This window comes from Rhea pennata, chromosome 6 (assembly GCF_028389875.1).
Source record: "Rhea pennata isolate bPtePen1 chromosome 6, bPtePen1.pri, whole genome shotgun sequence".
NCBI lineage: Eukaryota > Metazoa > Chordata > Aves > Rheiformes > Rheidae > Rhea > Rhea pennata.
Genome location: NC_084668.1, coordinates 36,479,531 through 36,493,772, shown reverse-complemented (window position 1 = coordinate 36,493,772; position 14,242 = coordinate 36,479,531). Strand labels below are relative to the sequence as shown.

Sequence of the window (14,242 nt, the reverse complement as noted above, 5' to 3'; positions counted from 1 at the left end):
GCTCTTCCCCCAGCCCTCTCCGTTGTTATGAAGAAATAGATACTTTGAACTGTACTGATGGATGTGGGGTGGAGTAAAACCAGCTGAAGGCCCTGTAGCCCTTTCTGTTGATCGTTTGCTTTTTTTAATCATCTAGTCTCAAAAATGCTCTGCTGTGGTTCTAGCTAGCAGATCGATGTTAAGTAAGTGGTGGCAGCGCTAGTCTGCCTTTAGGAAGGACATAATGCTATGTATGTTTGGGTTAATATGTCATGCATTAACAGAATGAATACCTCAAACCTGGCGGCCTGCAGATGTAGCTGGCTCTTCCATTGTGAGAGGCTTCTGGGCTGTGGCATCTTCCTGGGCAACTTTTGACTGTTGCCTGGCCCAACGCAGCTGGTACCAACAGTAGCTTGTCAAAAAGAAGTCTGACTAATGCTGCAGCCATCTTCTGAGGCCTGTGCAGAGGACTACCTGGAGGTGGAGTTTTTGTGGTGGTATTGGCAAAAAACACAGGGAACTGACCTATCAGTCATCTCCTGGCTTGATAATCGGTGCACTCCAAAGCCAGAGGTGCAGGTTTGAGCAGGAAGGAGTCACAGCTGCTCAAGAGGGAAGAAGGAAGAAAGAAACAGTCCCAGGTGTGTGGCTGTGGGCTATCGATGAGTTTCATCAGCTGCGGTGAGCCTGCAGGAAGAGCACGTGCTGCTCCTGTGACTGCGTAAGGAACCGGTTTGGGTAAAGGCTGCAGTAGCTATGATGCTGAAGGAAGGAAGGAAGTAAAAAAAGTGGTGCAAGGTGGGCAGCGCCCTACCCCTGCTGGGTACACAGCCATGTAGCCAAGACGCTCACCTTTCTGGACGGTAGCAGCATTATCTGGGATGAGTGTTAGCCAGAACAGGAGCTTCCTGCCTGCCTCTGAGAAGGCTTTTGTCCAGCAGCAAGACTAGCAGAAGCAGCCATCGTCAGGTCCCTTAGGCTGTTGGGTCTCTGGGAGTGTTACCTGGGAAAACTGGTTGACGGGAGCTTGAATAACTGTTTCTAATAGCATAGGACAGCTTGCCACAATTCGTGCAGCTAGGTGACGCTTGCAGCCAGGCTGGACCAGGGTGACCGAAACGTAGCAGCGTTGCACAACTTTTTTTTAGTGCTCGTGAGGTAGTTGTTGGCCAGGACTATCAGAGTGAGTGAGTTTTTTTTTTTTCCCCTGCTTCTCCTGCCCTGAGACAAAAAGACAGCACGCACATGTGTCATGCTACAGTTCATGAAGTGATCCTGCTCTGCGCCCATGCTCAGCCAAGCCTCGGGGGGAGGGGGGGGTTGGTGGTGGTGGTATTGCGTTAGGGAAATGCACAGTTACCTCACTCACGGGTGCTGTAAGTGCATGTGCTTGACTCCTGACTGGTGGGTGGTGACAGGGTGCACAGCCATGTGTGTGCTACACATCCTTAATTGTCATTAACCAACTGATTTCTTTCTCCCCCCCCCCCCCCCCCAATCTTGCAAAGTTTTCTGCCAGTGCAGAGCAGTGTAAGCCTGGGACGTGCTGAATGCGTACCAGGGCTCGGCATAGTGGGCCAGGCTGCGGCTCCTTGCACGTGGCATGTGTGACGCTCCTTGAATAACTGACTGTTCTTTGGTTGATGGGCCAGTGGTTGGGCCTTGCTGCTGGCACACATGGCCCTCTTGCTTTTCCTAAATCCTGCAAGAGCTACTGTGAATGGACTTTTTTTGGGTCACCTCATGCTGGTTGGTTTTCTGCTTTATTATGCCGTATTAATGTAAAGAAATTATTTTTTGTGAGTTTTTTTTTTTTTTTGTTAATGCATACTTTCTGTTTCATACAGTTTTCATTTGGGAGGTTGGGGACAACTTGCTGTTAAGGATCATCATAGACCAGCCCAAAGTGATCAATATCAGGCTTTGTGCATTATTGTTACATAAACTGCACGATAGTGAGGGTTGTGTTTCTGTTTTTGTCGCTTGCAATTCTCCTTGCAATTCTCCCCCTGAGCCCAAACCCCACTATTTTTCCCCTTTTTACTTACATTTTTACTCTAAAAAAGGGGTGGTGAAGTTGGGGGTGGGGTCGGGTGGGGGAGCCCTCAGTATTTCAAATACTAGCTGCAAAACTTCTCCTCACTGAGCCCTGCTGTGGCAGCTGGAGGTGTTCAGCATTGGAGGCTGTTGCGTAGCGCAGTGGGTGGTGTGCATGTGCAGGAGGTGCGTGTGTGCGTGCTGGGGATGCGCCAGAGTAGGCCAAAAAGAAAGAGCTGTACGGCCAAAGAGGGGATCTTTTGTCCTTCCTGAGCGCTGCCTTGGCCCAGCTAGTGCAGGGAGAGGTTGTTTTGGTGTCTGTTCCAGGAGGCTGAGGCTCTGTGTCTTGCCCTCTTCCCTCTTGCACTTACTTTTTTTTTTTTTTTTCTTTTTTTTTCCTTTCCTCCCATCTTGGATTCCTTTCTTTTTATGATGCCTCTTTTTTTTCTGAAGGGGGTTCCCCCCCCTCTCTGGCTGTTGCAGCAGGGGCAGGAGCAGCACTGGAGCAGCTGGCCATGCCCACTGGCTGGCGCAGGCACCTCGGTCAGGCACCAGGGCACAGCAGCAGTATCTGGAGGGTGTCCTGGCCGTGACACAGCACGGTGCCCTCTCACCAGAGAGAGCAGAGGTGCAGCACTGCCCGGGGCTGGCAGCGCTTGGCGCTTGTAACCAGGAGCCCAGCCGCAGCCCCGGAACACAATTGGCACTGCTGGTAAGTGATGAGCAGCCCAAGGCACTCATTCCTCCAGGCCTTTTAAGCTCACATGCATTTTCTTTGCTGATGCATGCAGCAAGTGGGCTTCACTTCTTGCTTTCTTGCTCATGAAGAAGTGCAGCAGGCTTGCCATGGTGGCTGCAGCCCAGTACCAGCAAAGGGGCAGACGGCTCTTTTTTTTTTTTTTTTTTTTTTTTTTTTTTTGTAGGGCTTTTGCAGTCAGGCGTGACTCTCCCTTTGTGGCAGGGGGCTGTTGCCTGGCTGATCTCTGCCAGTCCGGGCTGGAGCTGTAGGTTTGTGGACTGCTGCAGGTTGCACTTCTGTGGTGTCTCCCCCTTGCACACTGAGTGCTGAGTTAGCTCTGTGCTCTTCCTCCATTTCCTAGTGAGCGCTGTGGCTGTGCCTTTTCTCTGGCAATGAGATTTCTTTTTTTTTTAAGCTAAGTCTCTAGGCTTCGGGCTTAAAACAAAAGGAAAACGCTGACTTTTTCCTGTACAGAAAGGACAAAGCTTCATGCTAGGCATGTAAGCAAGCTGGAAGCCGTTACAGGGCTTCTCTTCCCAGGTAGGTTTTTTTTTTTTTTTTTTTTTCTTTTTTCTTTTTCCTCCTCCTCCAAGCGGGATGAGACATCTTGGGCAATAGGTAGGTGTTTGTATTCTCTGCAGAGCAACTTGGGAGTTGCTAGAGGATGCTGTTGGTAAGACTGTGGACAGTGGTTACTCACTTTTAGCCTTTAGACTATTCGAGCACTGCAGAGTTTTAGAAAACACTGTGCAAAACTCATACAGGGAGGCTTTAGTTCCTGTGTTGACAGCAGTGGCAGTGAGAAATGTGCAGAGCTGTTACATTCACGAAGGCGAACAGTTTACTTACTTACTTAATCTCTGTTATTTGGTCTTAGAAAAGACTCACAAACTCACAGGTAGCCAATGGCATATAGGTTATGGGGAACCACCTTTTCCTAGAATTTACTGTGCTTGCAGGTATAGTCTCCACCTTCCCTACTGTTTGGCATCACTCATTATTAGGCACAGCTACATTTTGTGGGCAAAAGGAGGTAAAAATAGTGCAAGTCTTTCTTTGCTGTAGCTGAAGTCAGTGTGTAGTTACAGTCCTATTGGTCTACTTTTGATTTTGAAAGCACAAGAACAGAGGGACCATCACCGTGTCCTTGGGAAGGTTGTGAGAGCTTGACGTGGCCAAGGTTTGCCAACTGCTGGTGCAAAGATACAATTCACTGACCTTGGTGTTCTGCTGCTTTCGTTCAGAAAGACCCAGCATGTGTTTTGTGCAACTTTTTCTTTAGTATTCTGATTTTATGAGCACCTTTCTTATTCCTAGGCATGTTACGAAAGGGTAAAGTCAGCAGCAGCCTGTTGTCCAGAGGTAAGCCTACACCCAGCCACCTGCTGAACACCTACATGGTGACTCTGCTGAAATGTGTGCAGTGCATTTGTTCCTGTTTCTCTTAAAACCTCAGAAAATCCTACTACTATTGACTAATAAGGAAGAACTGTGTACAAATTCATTTCCATTACAGCGCCTTGCTAAAGTGCTGAGATGTCTGAGATTTTTTTGTAAAGAACAAGTGCTTCTTTTCACATTTGAAAAAGTGTCTTTTGCAACTTGCATGGACAAGTAGTTTCTATGAATTCTCTGGAAATGTCAGTGTCTAACATGGATTTTGTCCATGCACTTTTTTTCTGAAAGCAGAACCCCCTCTCCCCCTTTGGTTTACAGTCAGAGGAGAAGCACTCTGGTGCTTTTGATTCTGGCACTGCTGATGCAGTGGATATGTGCAGAGCCCACTGTAACGCTGATGACCAAGCCTGCAGGACTCTGGGGAGCTGTGTGCCGCCAGTAGCGTTTTATTGTGTGTGCCATTTGAACCACCTTCCAGTGAGTGCAAAACCCAATTTTTAAATTTTTTTAATTGTACTTGGAATTAACTGTTGCTGTGTACTAAACCCTCTTGTTACGAGCCCTAAATAAAAAGAACAAAGCACACACTGTGTGTTCTGTGAGTGTGCCACCACTGCGTCACTCACCTCCTCTCCTACTACAGCCCTTCCAGCACAGTGAAGACCGGGGCAGTCGCCTGTGTGTGCAGGAGCCCTGGGACAGCGGTGCGGTGAGCTCGGCACTTCCCGCAGCACAGGTATGACCGTCAGCATCCAGCCTGCTGTTCTGGCAGCTCCTCTTTGCTCTGCACTACCGCGCCGTTCCTGTACTCTCCGCTGGGGGGGTGTAGCGCAGGCCACCTATGCTGCAGTGGCAGCTCTGAGCTGCTCTCCGGTGGCGCCAGCTTCTGGCTCGGGTTCATCCGGGCCCGCTGGAGTGCTGCTCTCCCTCTCCTTCCTGAGCAGGGTTCTGCACAGCTCCCGTTCAGGCACCGCTCACTGCTCTGTGCCTGCAGGAGGGAAAGAGCCGCTTCCTTCAGCGGTGACTTGCCTGCCCCGGGCCTGGACACTCACTGCACGCTCTACATCCCCCCTCACCTCCCGGTGCGAGCAGCTGTGCTACAGCCGCGGGGCTTCCCTAGGGTAGCGTCCGGCCCCTTGGCTGGAGGCAGAGACTGACAGAGGGTCGGGGCAAGCTCTGCCATACCTAAGCAGCGCTTCCACTCTGAGTCCCTGCAATCCTAACTTTCAAACTGCCTGTAAAAGCTGAGTTCTGGCTGATAGTTTCAGACGCACTACCAGTCCGGGGGCACCCCCAGGGAGGGGGGAACAGTGCCCCGTTCCTTACAGCGCGCCCCAGAGAGGGGCTGCACAAGCACTTACCATGCATCTGCTGCGGTCACATGGGCAGAGCTGTACAAAACATGCAGGGCTCTGCGTGCCTGGGGAAGAGGTCCTCTGGGTCCTCTTTAGACCTGCAATCGGTGTACCCCATGTTACTGGTAGGGCCAGCTCTGTCTGACCCACTGGAAAAAAACTGTATAAAGGAACAATAAAAAGCAATTTTATTGAGAGTAAGCAGATAAATGGCAACCTGTACTTCAGGCCGTCAGATCTTTAATCCCTAAAGAGGAGACCAGTGATGGCTCGAGAACACACTGTATGTTCTGAATTCATGAAAAAGGAAAATGGCAAGACAGAGGATTAAAACAAATTATTAAATTCAACTACATCTTTATTGAATTGTGCATATTCCATTGTATAATGATCTATATTGGGTACTTTATAATGTAGTATTCTTTTGTCCTCTCCCATGCTTAAAAAAGTATATTTATACATATATTTATATATATTTATAATATGGCAAAGCTCCCCCCAACCTGAAGCTGTCAGTCTAAAAGAGCTTTGATTTTCTTTTTGGAAAGGGAAGAAGAGGGGAGGCAATCCCATTGAAAGATAAAATGTGCAATTTTCTTTTTAAAGCAGTAAACATGAATGTATTTACAGCACTCAGCACAAGTTTGCTGCACAAACAAATCATCATTGCAATGACATTTTTTTCTTACATTTGCATCCCCAGTATTATACAGGACATCACCAGTGGCTGCTAACAATTAGTGTAAGCCATAAAACAAACTGCTTGCTCCAGTTTAATTTCTGATCCATAGCAGACTGCTAGGAGGAGACCTAAGATTCGCAATTACAGCCTGTGACAAAGCATTTAGTTTTCCTTCTTAAAGTACAAGCTTTACAGTGCTGCACCAAATCCGCAGAAGGGAGCCTCTTGCACAGGTAAGAAATGCCAAAGGTGGGCCATTTCTAGATATTTTTTTTTTGCTAGACTATCCTTTGCCCACCCCGTCCCAGTATGTGCCCCAGAGGTACCGGGGTGGTTAGTCAAGGGCAGAGATGCGCAAGGTCCAGACCAAACAGCTGCTGCAGATCAGCAGCACGCACTTCAGCCCCCCCCCCGTAAGCACATCTGTGTACCTGGAATTTAGCTCTGCCCGCATCTTTGACAGCCAGCAGTGAAATTCCCACAGCTAGAAAGATGGGAGAAAGTTACTTTCCCCAGTTGGGAACAGCTGATTCAATCCCTAAATCTCCTACAGGACGTTGCCTTCAGTGCGACGGTTTCTCAAACGCAGTTACTGAAGTTCCTTCTCCCTCTCCCCTGCCTCCCCCGCACCGCGGGGGACTGCGCATAGCACCGGTTCCCGTTCCTCCTGTCCAGCTTCCCATCTTCCCTCACAGATGCCCAACTCTGATGAACACAGTTCACTGAACCCTTGCCCTGCCTAGTGCCTCCGAGCACCAAATAGCAATCAACACAAACCACTATTTTTCTCTGTATTAGTGGAGTGCAAGTACTTTAACTTACACCATGAAGGATAAGCGTGTGTTGTCACCTTATTTGCAACTTAGTGTCTTAAACTTTTCAAAACTGTAGATAAAGCCTGTGACTCATTAGGTCACAATATTAGTGCTTACCCCTGTGATACAATGCTGGGTTTGTTATTCTTCATGGGATTCTTTTTTCATTGAAGGAAAAAATTAGAAATGAAAATGATTCTATTTATGACAAACTAACTTACAGTTTCCAAATAAAAACTTAACAGTTTGCCCCTCACACACACATTACAGAACCATCTAAGACCAACTGTCCCCCCTAGTGTTAAATCCTCTCTCGTCTGAGTCTCCTCTCTAAAGCGAGCAAGGCAGTGCAAAGCTAAACAGGACCCACAGCTGAGGCTGTCCTGGGCTGTGGGGAAGCATGGCCTCCCTCTCCCCTGGACAGAGTAGGAGCACTGTTGGAAGAAGTACGTAACCTATACTCTTAGCTTCGCAGAGGGAAAAACATGTATTCTGGCTTTATCTTCACTACCTTATGTCAGCAGTTTATGCCGCTTTTGTGTTTGGTCAGAGATGAAACTCCAGGAAAGCACGTATGCTCACCAGGTGGGAGTCACACGCACACATACACACCAAACAAACAGCAAATGCCTTTACAGACCTCTGCCACTACTTAAAACTAAACGCTAATGAACACGAAGCGAGTCGAATCTTGGAAATTCTGTGAGTGAGAGAAAAATGAAAATAATACCAGTACAGCTCTGAGCCGAGAAGAGTTTGACTCTGTTTAAGTTAAAAACATTTTCAATAGGTAAATCTGATTTTCTCGCACAATAAATGTTCCCCAGCCATCATTAAAGCCAACACTCCATACAATGCCCCTATTAATCAAGGCACTGTGACTGATTGATTGTAACCTGACTTGGCATTTGAAGTAGTCACACAGACCCGCTTACAATTGTATTTTGAATAAGAAACAATTTTACCTGCAATAGCACCACTGAAGTAAAACAATCTAGTTCTGTGCAGTTTCTGTAACAAGCAGAGAAGTTTTCTTTTTCCTCTTCTGCTGCTGAAACAGCACTTTTCGTTCCTTTGACTGTGGAAAAAGTAATTTTAACCCAGAGCAAAACTGGCATACTTTATCTCTGAGCTGATTTGTGCTATCTATCTGGTTGCCTAAGGGCACAGAAAGAAGAAATAAGAAACTCTTAATGTGCAAGTCCAGAACAGTAAATCTCCAAATGCACTTGTTTGTTTGTTTAAAGAAACTGCTCCCTCTCCCATCAGTCCTGAAACCAAAGCGACTCAGGTACCTTCACTTTGTTTCCTTGATGCCTCCTCACTCACTCGCTGTTGCCCTGCAGGAACCTGCACGCCGAGCTGGGGAGAGGAGCTGCACAGGTGGGAGCAGGAGCTCTCCTCTTCCACAGAAAATAGCTGAGATTTTTTTTTTTTTTTTTTTTTTTTTTGGGGGGAGGGGGGGGAACACACCTGTGCCTACACCTCCTCCCTCAAATGTCAGGTCTGAAAAACAAAACAGGCTCTCTCCCCCGCCCCAACCCCAGTACCTGTGATTTGTTTAGAACCACTTGCTCAGAAGTTGTGGGTTGTTAAAAATGTTCTAAAATGAGTGTTGCTACGAGAAGCCTCATTTCCTTTCCAGCACAATTCTGCAGGAGCCAAATTACCGCAGAAGTATTAGCGTGCACTAGCCCCCTGCCCTTACCCTGCACTGCCTGTACCGGGAAACCCCCTCCGTGCAGGCTGAGCAGGGCCCTGCTGCTGCTGCTGCCCCGGACAGGAGCGTGGAGCGCAGCCGGCCGCTCTCAGCCGCTCCCGCAGCAGCAGAGCTTCCCTGCCTCAAAGGCTCCTGTACGCTACCCCTACCTCAGGCTCAAAGCAGCTGCTCTCTGTGTCCGGAGTATGAAAGCTCACTCTCACCTGCTCCTTCAATAAGTGCCTAAAGGATTTCAGACAACGTGTTTTTAGCAGCAAACTTCTCACAGTCTGTCTGAGATCTGGCTCCCTTGTGTTAAGATTTTAACACACGCAGTCATCCAATTACGAGACCAGCGTTCAAGGGGAAAAAACAACTAACTTGCAAGTAAGGCATAAATATTTACCATCATAAAAACAGTAAATACACTGGAAAAGCAAGTTACAATGAGGGGTCTCATAAGCTGGAAAGGCCACCAGGTTGTCTGAACCACTCTGTAGCCAAATGTCAGTGCTCAGCTGAGACAGCAAGCTGCAGCCACGCATTACGTTTTTGCATTGCTACTGACTTAGGGAGCGTTAACAGAGGAATACGGGCTGCCACCTTTGCTCACAGTCATTCCCTCTGCTGCAAGCCCAGAGTTACGCCTCTGTCTCCCAGCAAGCTGTGCCGTGGTAGTAAGCATGGATTCATTGCCCAGTGGGAGATATGGGGGTAAACAAATCTGGGCACAGGAGAACAAGAACAAAGCTCAAATGCCTCTGAAGAAATTGCACTCAAAACATTCCTCTGCCAAGAGCAGATCCCAGAGGTACCCGCACAGAATGAACAGAAGAGGGCTGGGACCAACACGTGCCAGTGGAGCTCTTCTGGGGGGAAGTAAACCAGGACGGGGCAAGCGCAGCTGCCCAGCGCGCCCGTCGGAGCGCGTGCTCGTCAGCCCAGGCACACCTCGCCAAGGAGTCGCAGACTGTCCACTTACCTCTCGCCGCTACGGGCCGGGAGTTACGGCCGTTGCTGCGCTCCTCGCGCTCCACTGGCGGGCGTAAGCCCCAGGGGCTCCGTACGGTACAAAGCAGCAGGAGGACCAACGTAGAAAATTACAGCACCCATGAACTGCAGTGTAGCTTAACAACCTTCCTGTGAAGTTATTGGCCAGCTACACTGAGCATACTTAAAATCAACAATGCAAATGCTTTTAAGGACACTTTATAAGCACAAAAATAGTAGAAAGAAAACTTTGTGAACAATTTGAAAGATACAAAAAAGTGCCTTTCCACAGCAGTGCTTTAAAAATGCACACAATGGTATATTCTTATTGCTCAAAAAAACTAGTCTGATATATTAGAACCATTTGCAGAGGTGCTGAAATAGATTAAAAAAAAATCATATGAAACAGGTCAGCAGAGACAGCACCATTCTTTTTTTCTCTTTTCATGATGCACTTATTTAAAACTATATAATTATAGATGTGTCATTTTTTCTCTCTAATTGGCAAAACTTTTTTTCTATTCATAAATTATTCACAAAGATATTTACTTTATTATTTGGATTTTTAAAAACACTATAAAAAAAGGAACGGGGGACACTGTCATAATATTTCTTAAATCTATCAGCTTGAATTACAACTATTTTGCTCTAATGAGAGATTAGTTTCCATCTATTTTACACATAAGAAGATATTGTCAAGTCAAGCTATTCCTTCCTTTCTTTCTTTGGGGAAAGGAAAGCATTTAAAATTTGTTTTTGAAGAAAAGGGAAACAAAGAGTAAAACCATTTGCCATCCGAACCTGGACAGTGACCATCCTTTAGCGACCATCAGGGATGTTGTAACAACTGAGGATGGGGTAGGTACAGCCCAAGGATTTTAGTTACTTTACAAAGATTGTGTACCACTACCCTGCACTGAACATGCACGATACGCAAGACCACTTATGCTAACTACACTACCATTACACGACGCCCAATACGTGGGTGAGACTGTACAAGCTACTGAAGTACAAGAAAGGGTCTCTAGCATTTTGATCTGGTGATTGATTGTAAATCAGTGGCAAATAAATAAACCAAATATGATAGTCTATTTCCTGCTAATAAGAGCCTGTTAAATTAAATTATTAGCAAATGTTATTGCCTCAATTTTTTCCCCCCAGTCATCTGCCCTGATTGCTAGAAGTGCAACTTCATAATTAATAGGTTTATGCATTGGTCACGGTCTCTGGCAGGTCAAAGAAAACAGAATTCCAGCTATGCTCAGACTGAAATTATTCCCTTCTCTCTTTGCGGAAGGGAAATCTCCTGCCGATTTCTAATGAATTACAAACAACGCTTTCCGTAAATGTTTTCCCAACATTTTCTTTTGTAAAGATAATACATCCTATCAGGCACAAACAAGATGAGATTGTACGTTATATATGTCTGTGTGAGAAACAACACTCTCTACAGACACCTACCTGTTCACTGGGGAAAAGAAGCACACGTAACAAGTGATGTTTCGGTGGGTCGGCCTTGTGAGTCGGCATCGACTGCAGGAGTTCTGGCAGCTTTTTGAAGGGGTTAACACAAATACTCGAGTCGTAAAAACAAATGATCAAGCCTAGTATAAAGTTAGAATGCATAATGGATTGGAATAACATATATTTATCCTATTTACCGCGTGGACAAAGAACTTAGAATTAATTCTGCCATAGCGTGTATTTTTAAACTACCTGGGAGAGATGGGGAGGCTCTTTATAGTATAAATATATTTCACTCCAGCCCATTATATATAATCTATTTTCTTCCTCAGTCATTTTCAGTAGTATTGCGACCAGAATGTTTTGGTATGTTGCACCTGTATTTTTCAATCAATCAGTGAGCAATGTAAGTTACCAGCAGAACGCCTCAGCTCTGCACCATTTACCCGTCACAAATGGCCAAAAGAGGTTTGTGGTTTTTCTTCTTCTTTTCTTTAAAGTGCCCCCTACATCTTCATCTTAACGTTAAGATTTCACTGGTTACAGAGTCCAATTCCTGATAATGTAGTGACTGAAACAATAAATACGGCTCTACAAAAACATTCTGGTTCTCTTCTATAATTGCGACGAAATATATCACAATATATTATATACCTACATTTATAATACATGCACAAACATGTCTCACGTGGACAGACACTACAAAAAAATTATCTTCCCCCCAAATGCAGAAAAAGTAAGAAAAAAGGATTTTTGGTCCAATCCATATGAAGAGTAAAAGAAACTGAAAGGATAAATCGATGCTTCTCTACCTCCACCCCCAATAAAATAACACCCCCCCTCCCCGAGCCCCAAACTTTTTGGCCTAGCCAGGAAAGGGGAACGTCTCTACATTTAGCCTTAGCTACAGCATGAGATCACCTCTCGTGATGGAGCTACCGTCCAGGTCCCCGCGCTCTCTCCAGGCACACACCGTCGCGGGCTGGCTGCTCACAGGTCACTGAAGCACCGGCCCTGGGGACCGACTACCAGTCCCGCGACAGCTTGGTGTTTTGATCCCTTTTGGGGGGCGCAGGGGGCGGCCCCCTCCGTAACGTTGCATAGCCGGATATGTGGCTGCCCCCAAAGCTGCTTGTCGTCTTCTGCTGGTCGGCCAGCAGCTCGGGTGGGGGCGGGGGCAAGGCCATGTCATCCATGGTGGCCGTGGGCTCGGCTCGGGACACGCGCGCAGACGAGAGGGAGCCGTGCCGGGTGATGGATTTCCGCTGCAGCGTCCGGTTGAGGTCTGCCAGGAATCCCGGCTGAACGCTAAGGCTGGACTTGGGCGAAGTGGGCACTTGGGGGCCGGCCGACCCCGGCGGCTCTGCTGCATCCGCCTGCGTCAGCCGAGTGCTGTCATTCCGCTTGGGACGCGTGGGCGGCAGGGCTTTCTTCACAGATGGTTTTGACCACGCCTGAGGCTGAGGATTGACGACAGCGACTTTTTGGGAGGTGCTGCCTGAAAACACGGATGGGATCTCAACCGGTGGGGGAGGAAGATCTATTTCAGGTGGTGGTGGTGGAAAGTCTGAATCCGATGGTGGCGAAGGGAATTCAACCACTGGTTCCTTCCCGGCCATACCCAGGGCAGGAGCCTTGGTCGGGATCCCTCCTTGCGGAAGGACGATCGGCAGGCTCACCCCAGAAAGGTTGAGCTTTCCCGGCTTTGGAGGGGCTGCAGGAGGTGACGACTCCTTGGAAGGAGACCCCGACGGCTCTGGTGGGTGTGCAAATTTGCTAACAAGGCGGTCCACTGAAGGTCTCTTGGAGTCGTGGTACTCAGTGGAGCTGGTGGACTTGATGCTGGAGTTTCGCTGAGGTGTTGGAGGTGGTTTCTTCCCTCCTGGGCTTGATGTCTTGCTGGTCTTTTTGACTGGAGACCCTGATTTGTCAGGAGGGGGAGAACCTGCAGAGGTAGCTGGGGAAGGAGGTGGAGGAGGAAACACTAAACTGCTTTCTGGTGGAGGAGGGGGGAAATCAGGTGAGGGAACAGCAACAGGTTGCCACTTGGGCTTTGCCTTCACTGCTGGAGGTGACTGCGGAGCCACACTCAGCGGAAGGGGCTTTAGAGGCTGGGGCTCGATGGCAGGTGGGGTGGGAGGAGGTGGGAACTGGCTGGCTATCTGCTTCACCACCGATGGCACTGGGGACTGAGGGGATGGAGGGGGCTTCATGGAAAAGCTCTGCTGCTTTGGGAAAGTAGGGGGGGGAGTGAGGCTGGGAGGGGCTGGGGCTGGGGGGGGCACCTGGGGAGAGGTGACACTTGGCTGTTTCTTTATAGCTGGGGGCAAGGGAGCGGGCCCAGAGGGTGCGACATGCGTGACCCCTGGCGATGTTGCCTTCCCGCAAGGCTGGGTGGGGAGAGCTGTCATGAGGGGCTTTGGGGGTGCCTGGGGTGGCGGCGGGGCAGGCACGGGGGGAGGAGGCGGGGGCAGTGGGGAGGCAGCAGCAGCAGCCACCTGGCTTAGATTTGGTTGCACTTGATGGATTTTGGGGGGGGGGGGTGGAGGGGTGAACTGCGGCACCGAGGGGGCACAAGGCGCCGGCTTCAGCTGCGCCATGGCTGAGCCCGGCGTGGGGGGAGGCGGTGGAGGGGGGGGAGGCGGCATGATGCCATTGGGGGGCACCAGGACATGGGGCTTGCCGGTGGGCAGGGGGGGTGTGGGGGCCTGCGGGGGGCCAGGCGCCTTGGCGAAGGGGCCGCCGTGCTGGGCCGCATTCTGCAGCCTGGTGATGGTGCTGTACTTGACGAACATGGTGGCGGGGGAGCCGGCGGAGGGGGCCGCCTGGCTGGGGAGCGGTGGGGGTGGGGGTGGAGGCGGGGGTGGGGGTGGGGGCGGCGGGGGTGGGGGTGGTGGGGGCAGCGGGGGGGACGGCTGCGATGCGGCGTAGGGGGCCGCCACTTTTGTCTGCGGGGACACAGGAGGTGCAAGAGACGCGAAGGGCCGACCTGCAGGCTCGGATCGGGCCTGTCGGGAAGGGGGTTTTAGTGAGAGCGGAGAGAGGGATAAAGAGAAGAGATGGAGAGAGGGAGAAAGAGGA

At 49.2% G+C, this 14,242-nt stretch overlaps 2 protein-coding genes and 1 long non-coding RNA gene across 10 annotated transcripts in view; 2 read left to right on the top strand and 1 right to left on the bottom strand.

Annotated features, from left to right (window-relative positions):
• ABI2 (abl interactor 2) overlaps window positions 1-4,741 on the top strand; it is a 72,361-nt gene extending 67,620 nt beyond the window's left edge. For all 5 annotated transcript variants that reach the window (XM_062579173.1, XM_062579170.1, XM_062579172.1 and 2 more), the window contains one exon: window positions 4,076-4,741. The gene's annotated coding sequence lies outside the window, so the exon portion shown is untranslated. The remainder of the gene's footprint in view (window positions 1-4,075) is intronic.
• An 821-nt stretch (window positions 4,742-5,562) lies between these two features.
• RAPH1 (Ras association (RalGDS/AF-6) and pleckstrin homology domains 1) overlaps window positions 5,563-14,242 on the bottom strand; it is a 99,861-nt gene continuing 91,181 nt past the window's right edge. For 2 of the 3 annotated variants that reach the window (XM_062579322.1, XM_062579324.1), the window contains one exon: window positions 12,029-14,169. In XM_062579322.1, the coding sequence (XP_062435306.1) occupies window positions 12,187-14,169 (1,983 nt within the window). In that variant the 3' untranslated portion in view covers window positions 12,029-12,186. Of the gene's footprint in view, window positions 11,302-12,028; window positions 14,170-14,242 lie in introns of those variants that run through there. The other variant, XR_009958843.1, reaches the window with a different exon arrangement.
• LOC134142351 (uncharacterized) overlaps window positions 12,682-14,242 on the top strand; it is a 28,863-nt gene continuing 27,302 nt past the window's right edge. For both annotated transcript variants that reach the window (XR_009958845.1, XR_009958844.1), the window contains exon 1: window positions 12,682-12,920. This is a non-coding gene — a long non-coding RNA (uncharacterized LOC134142351). The remainder of the gene's footprint in view (window positions 12,921-14,242) is intronic.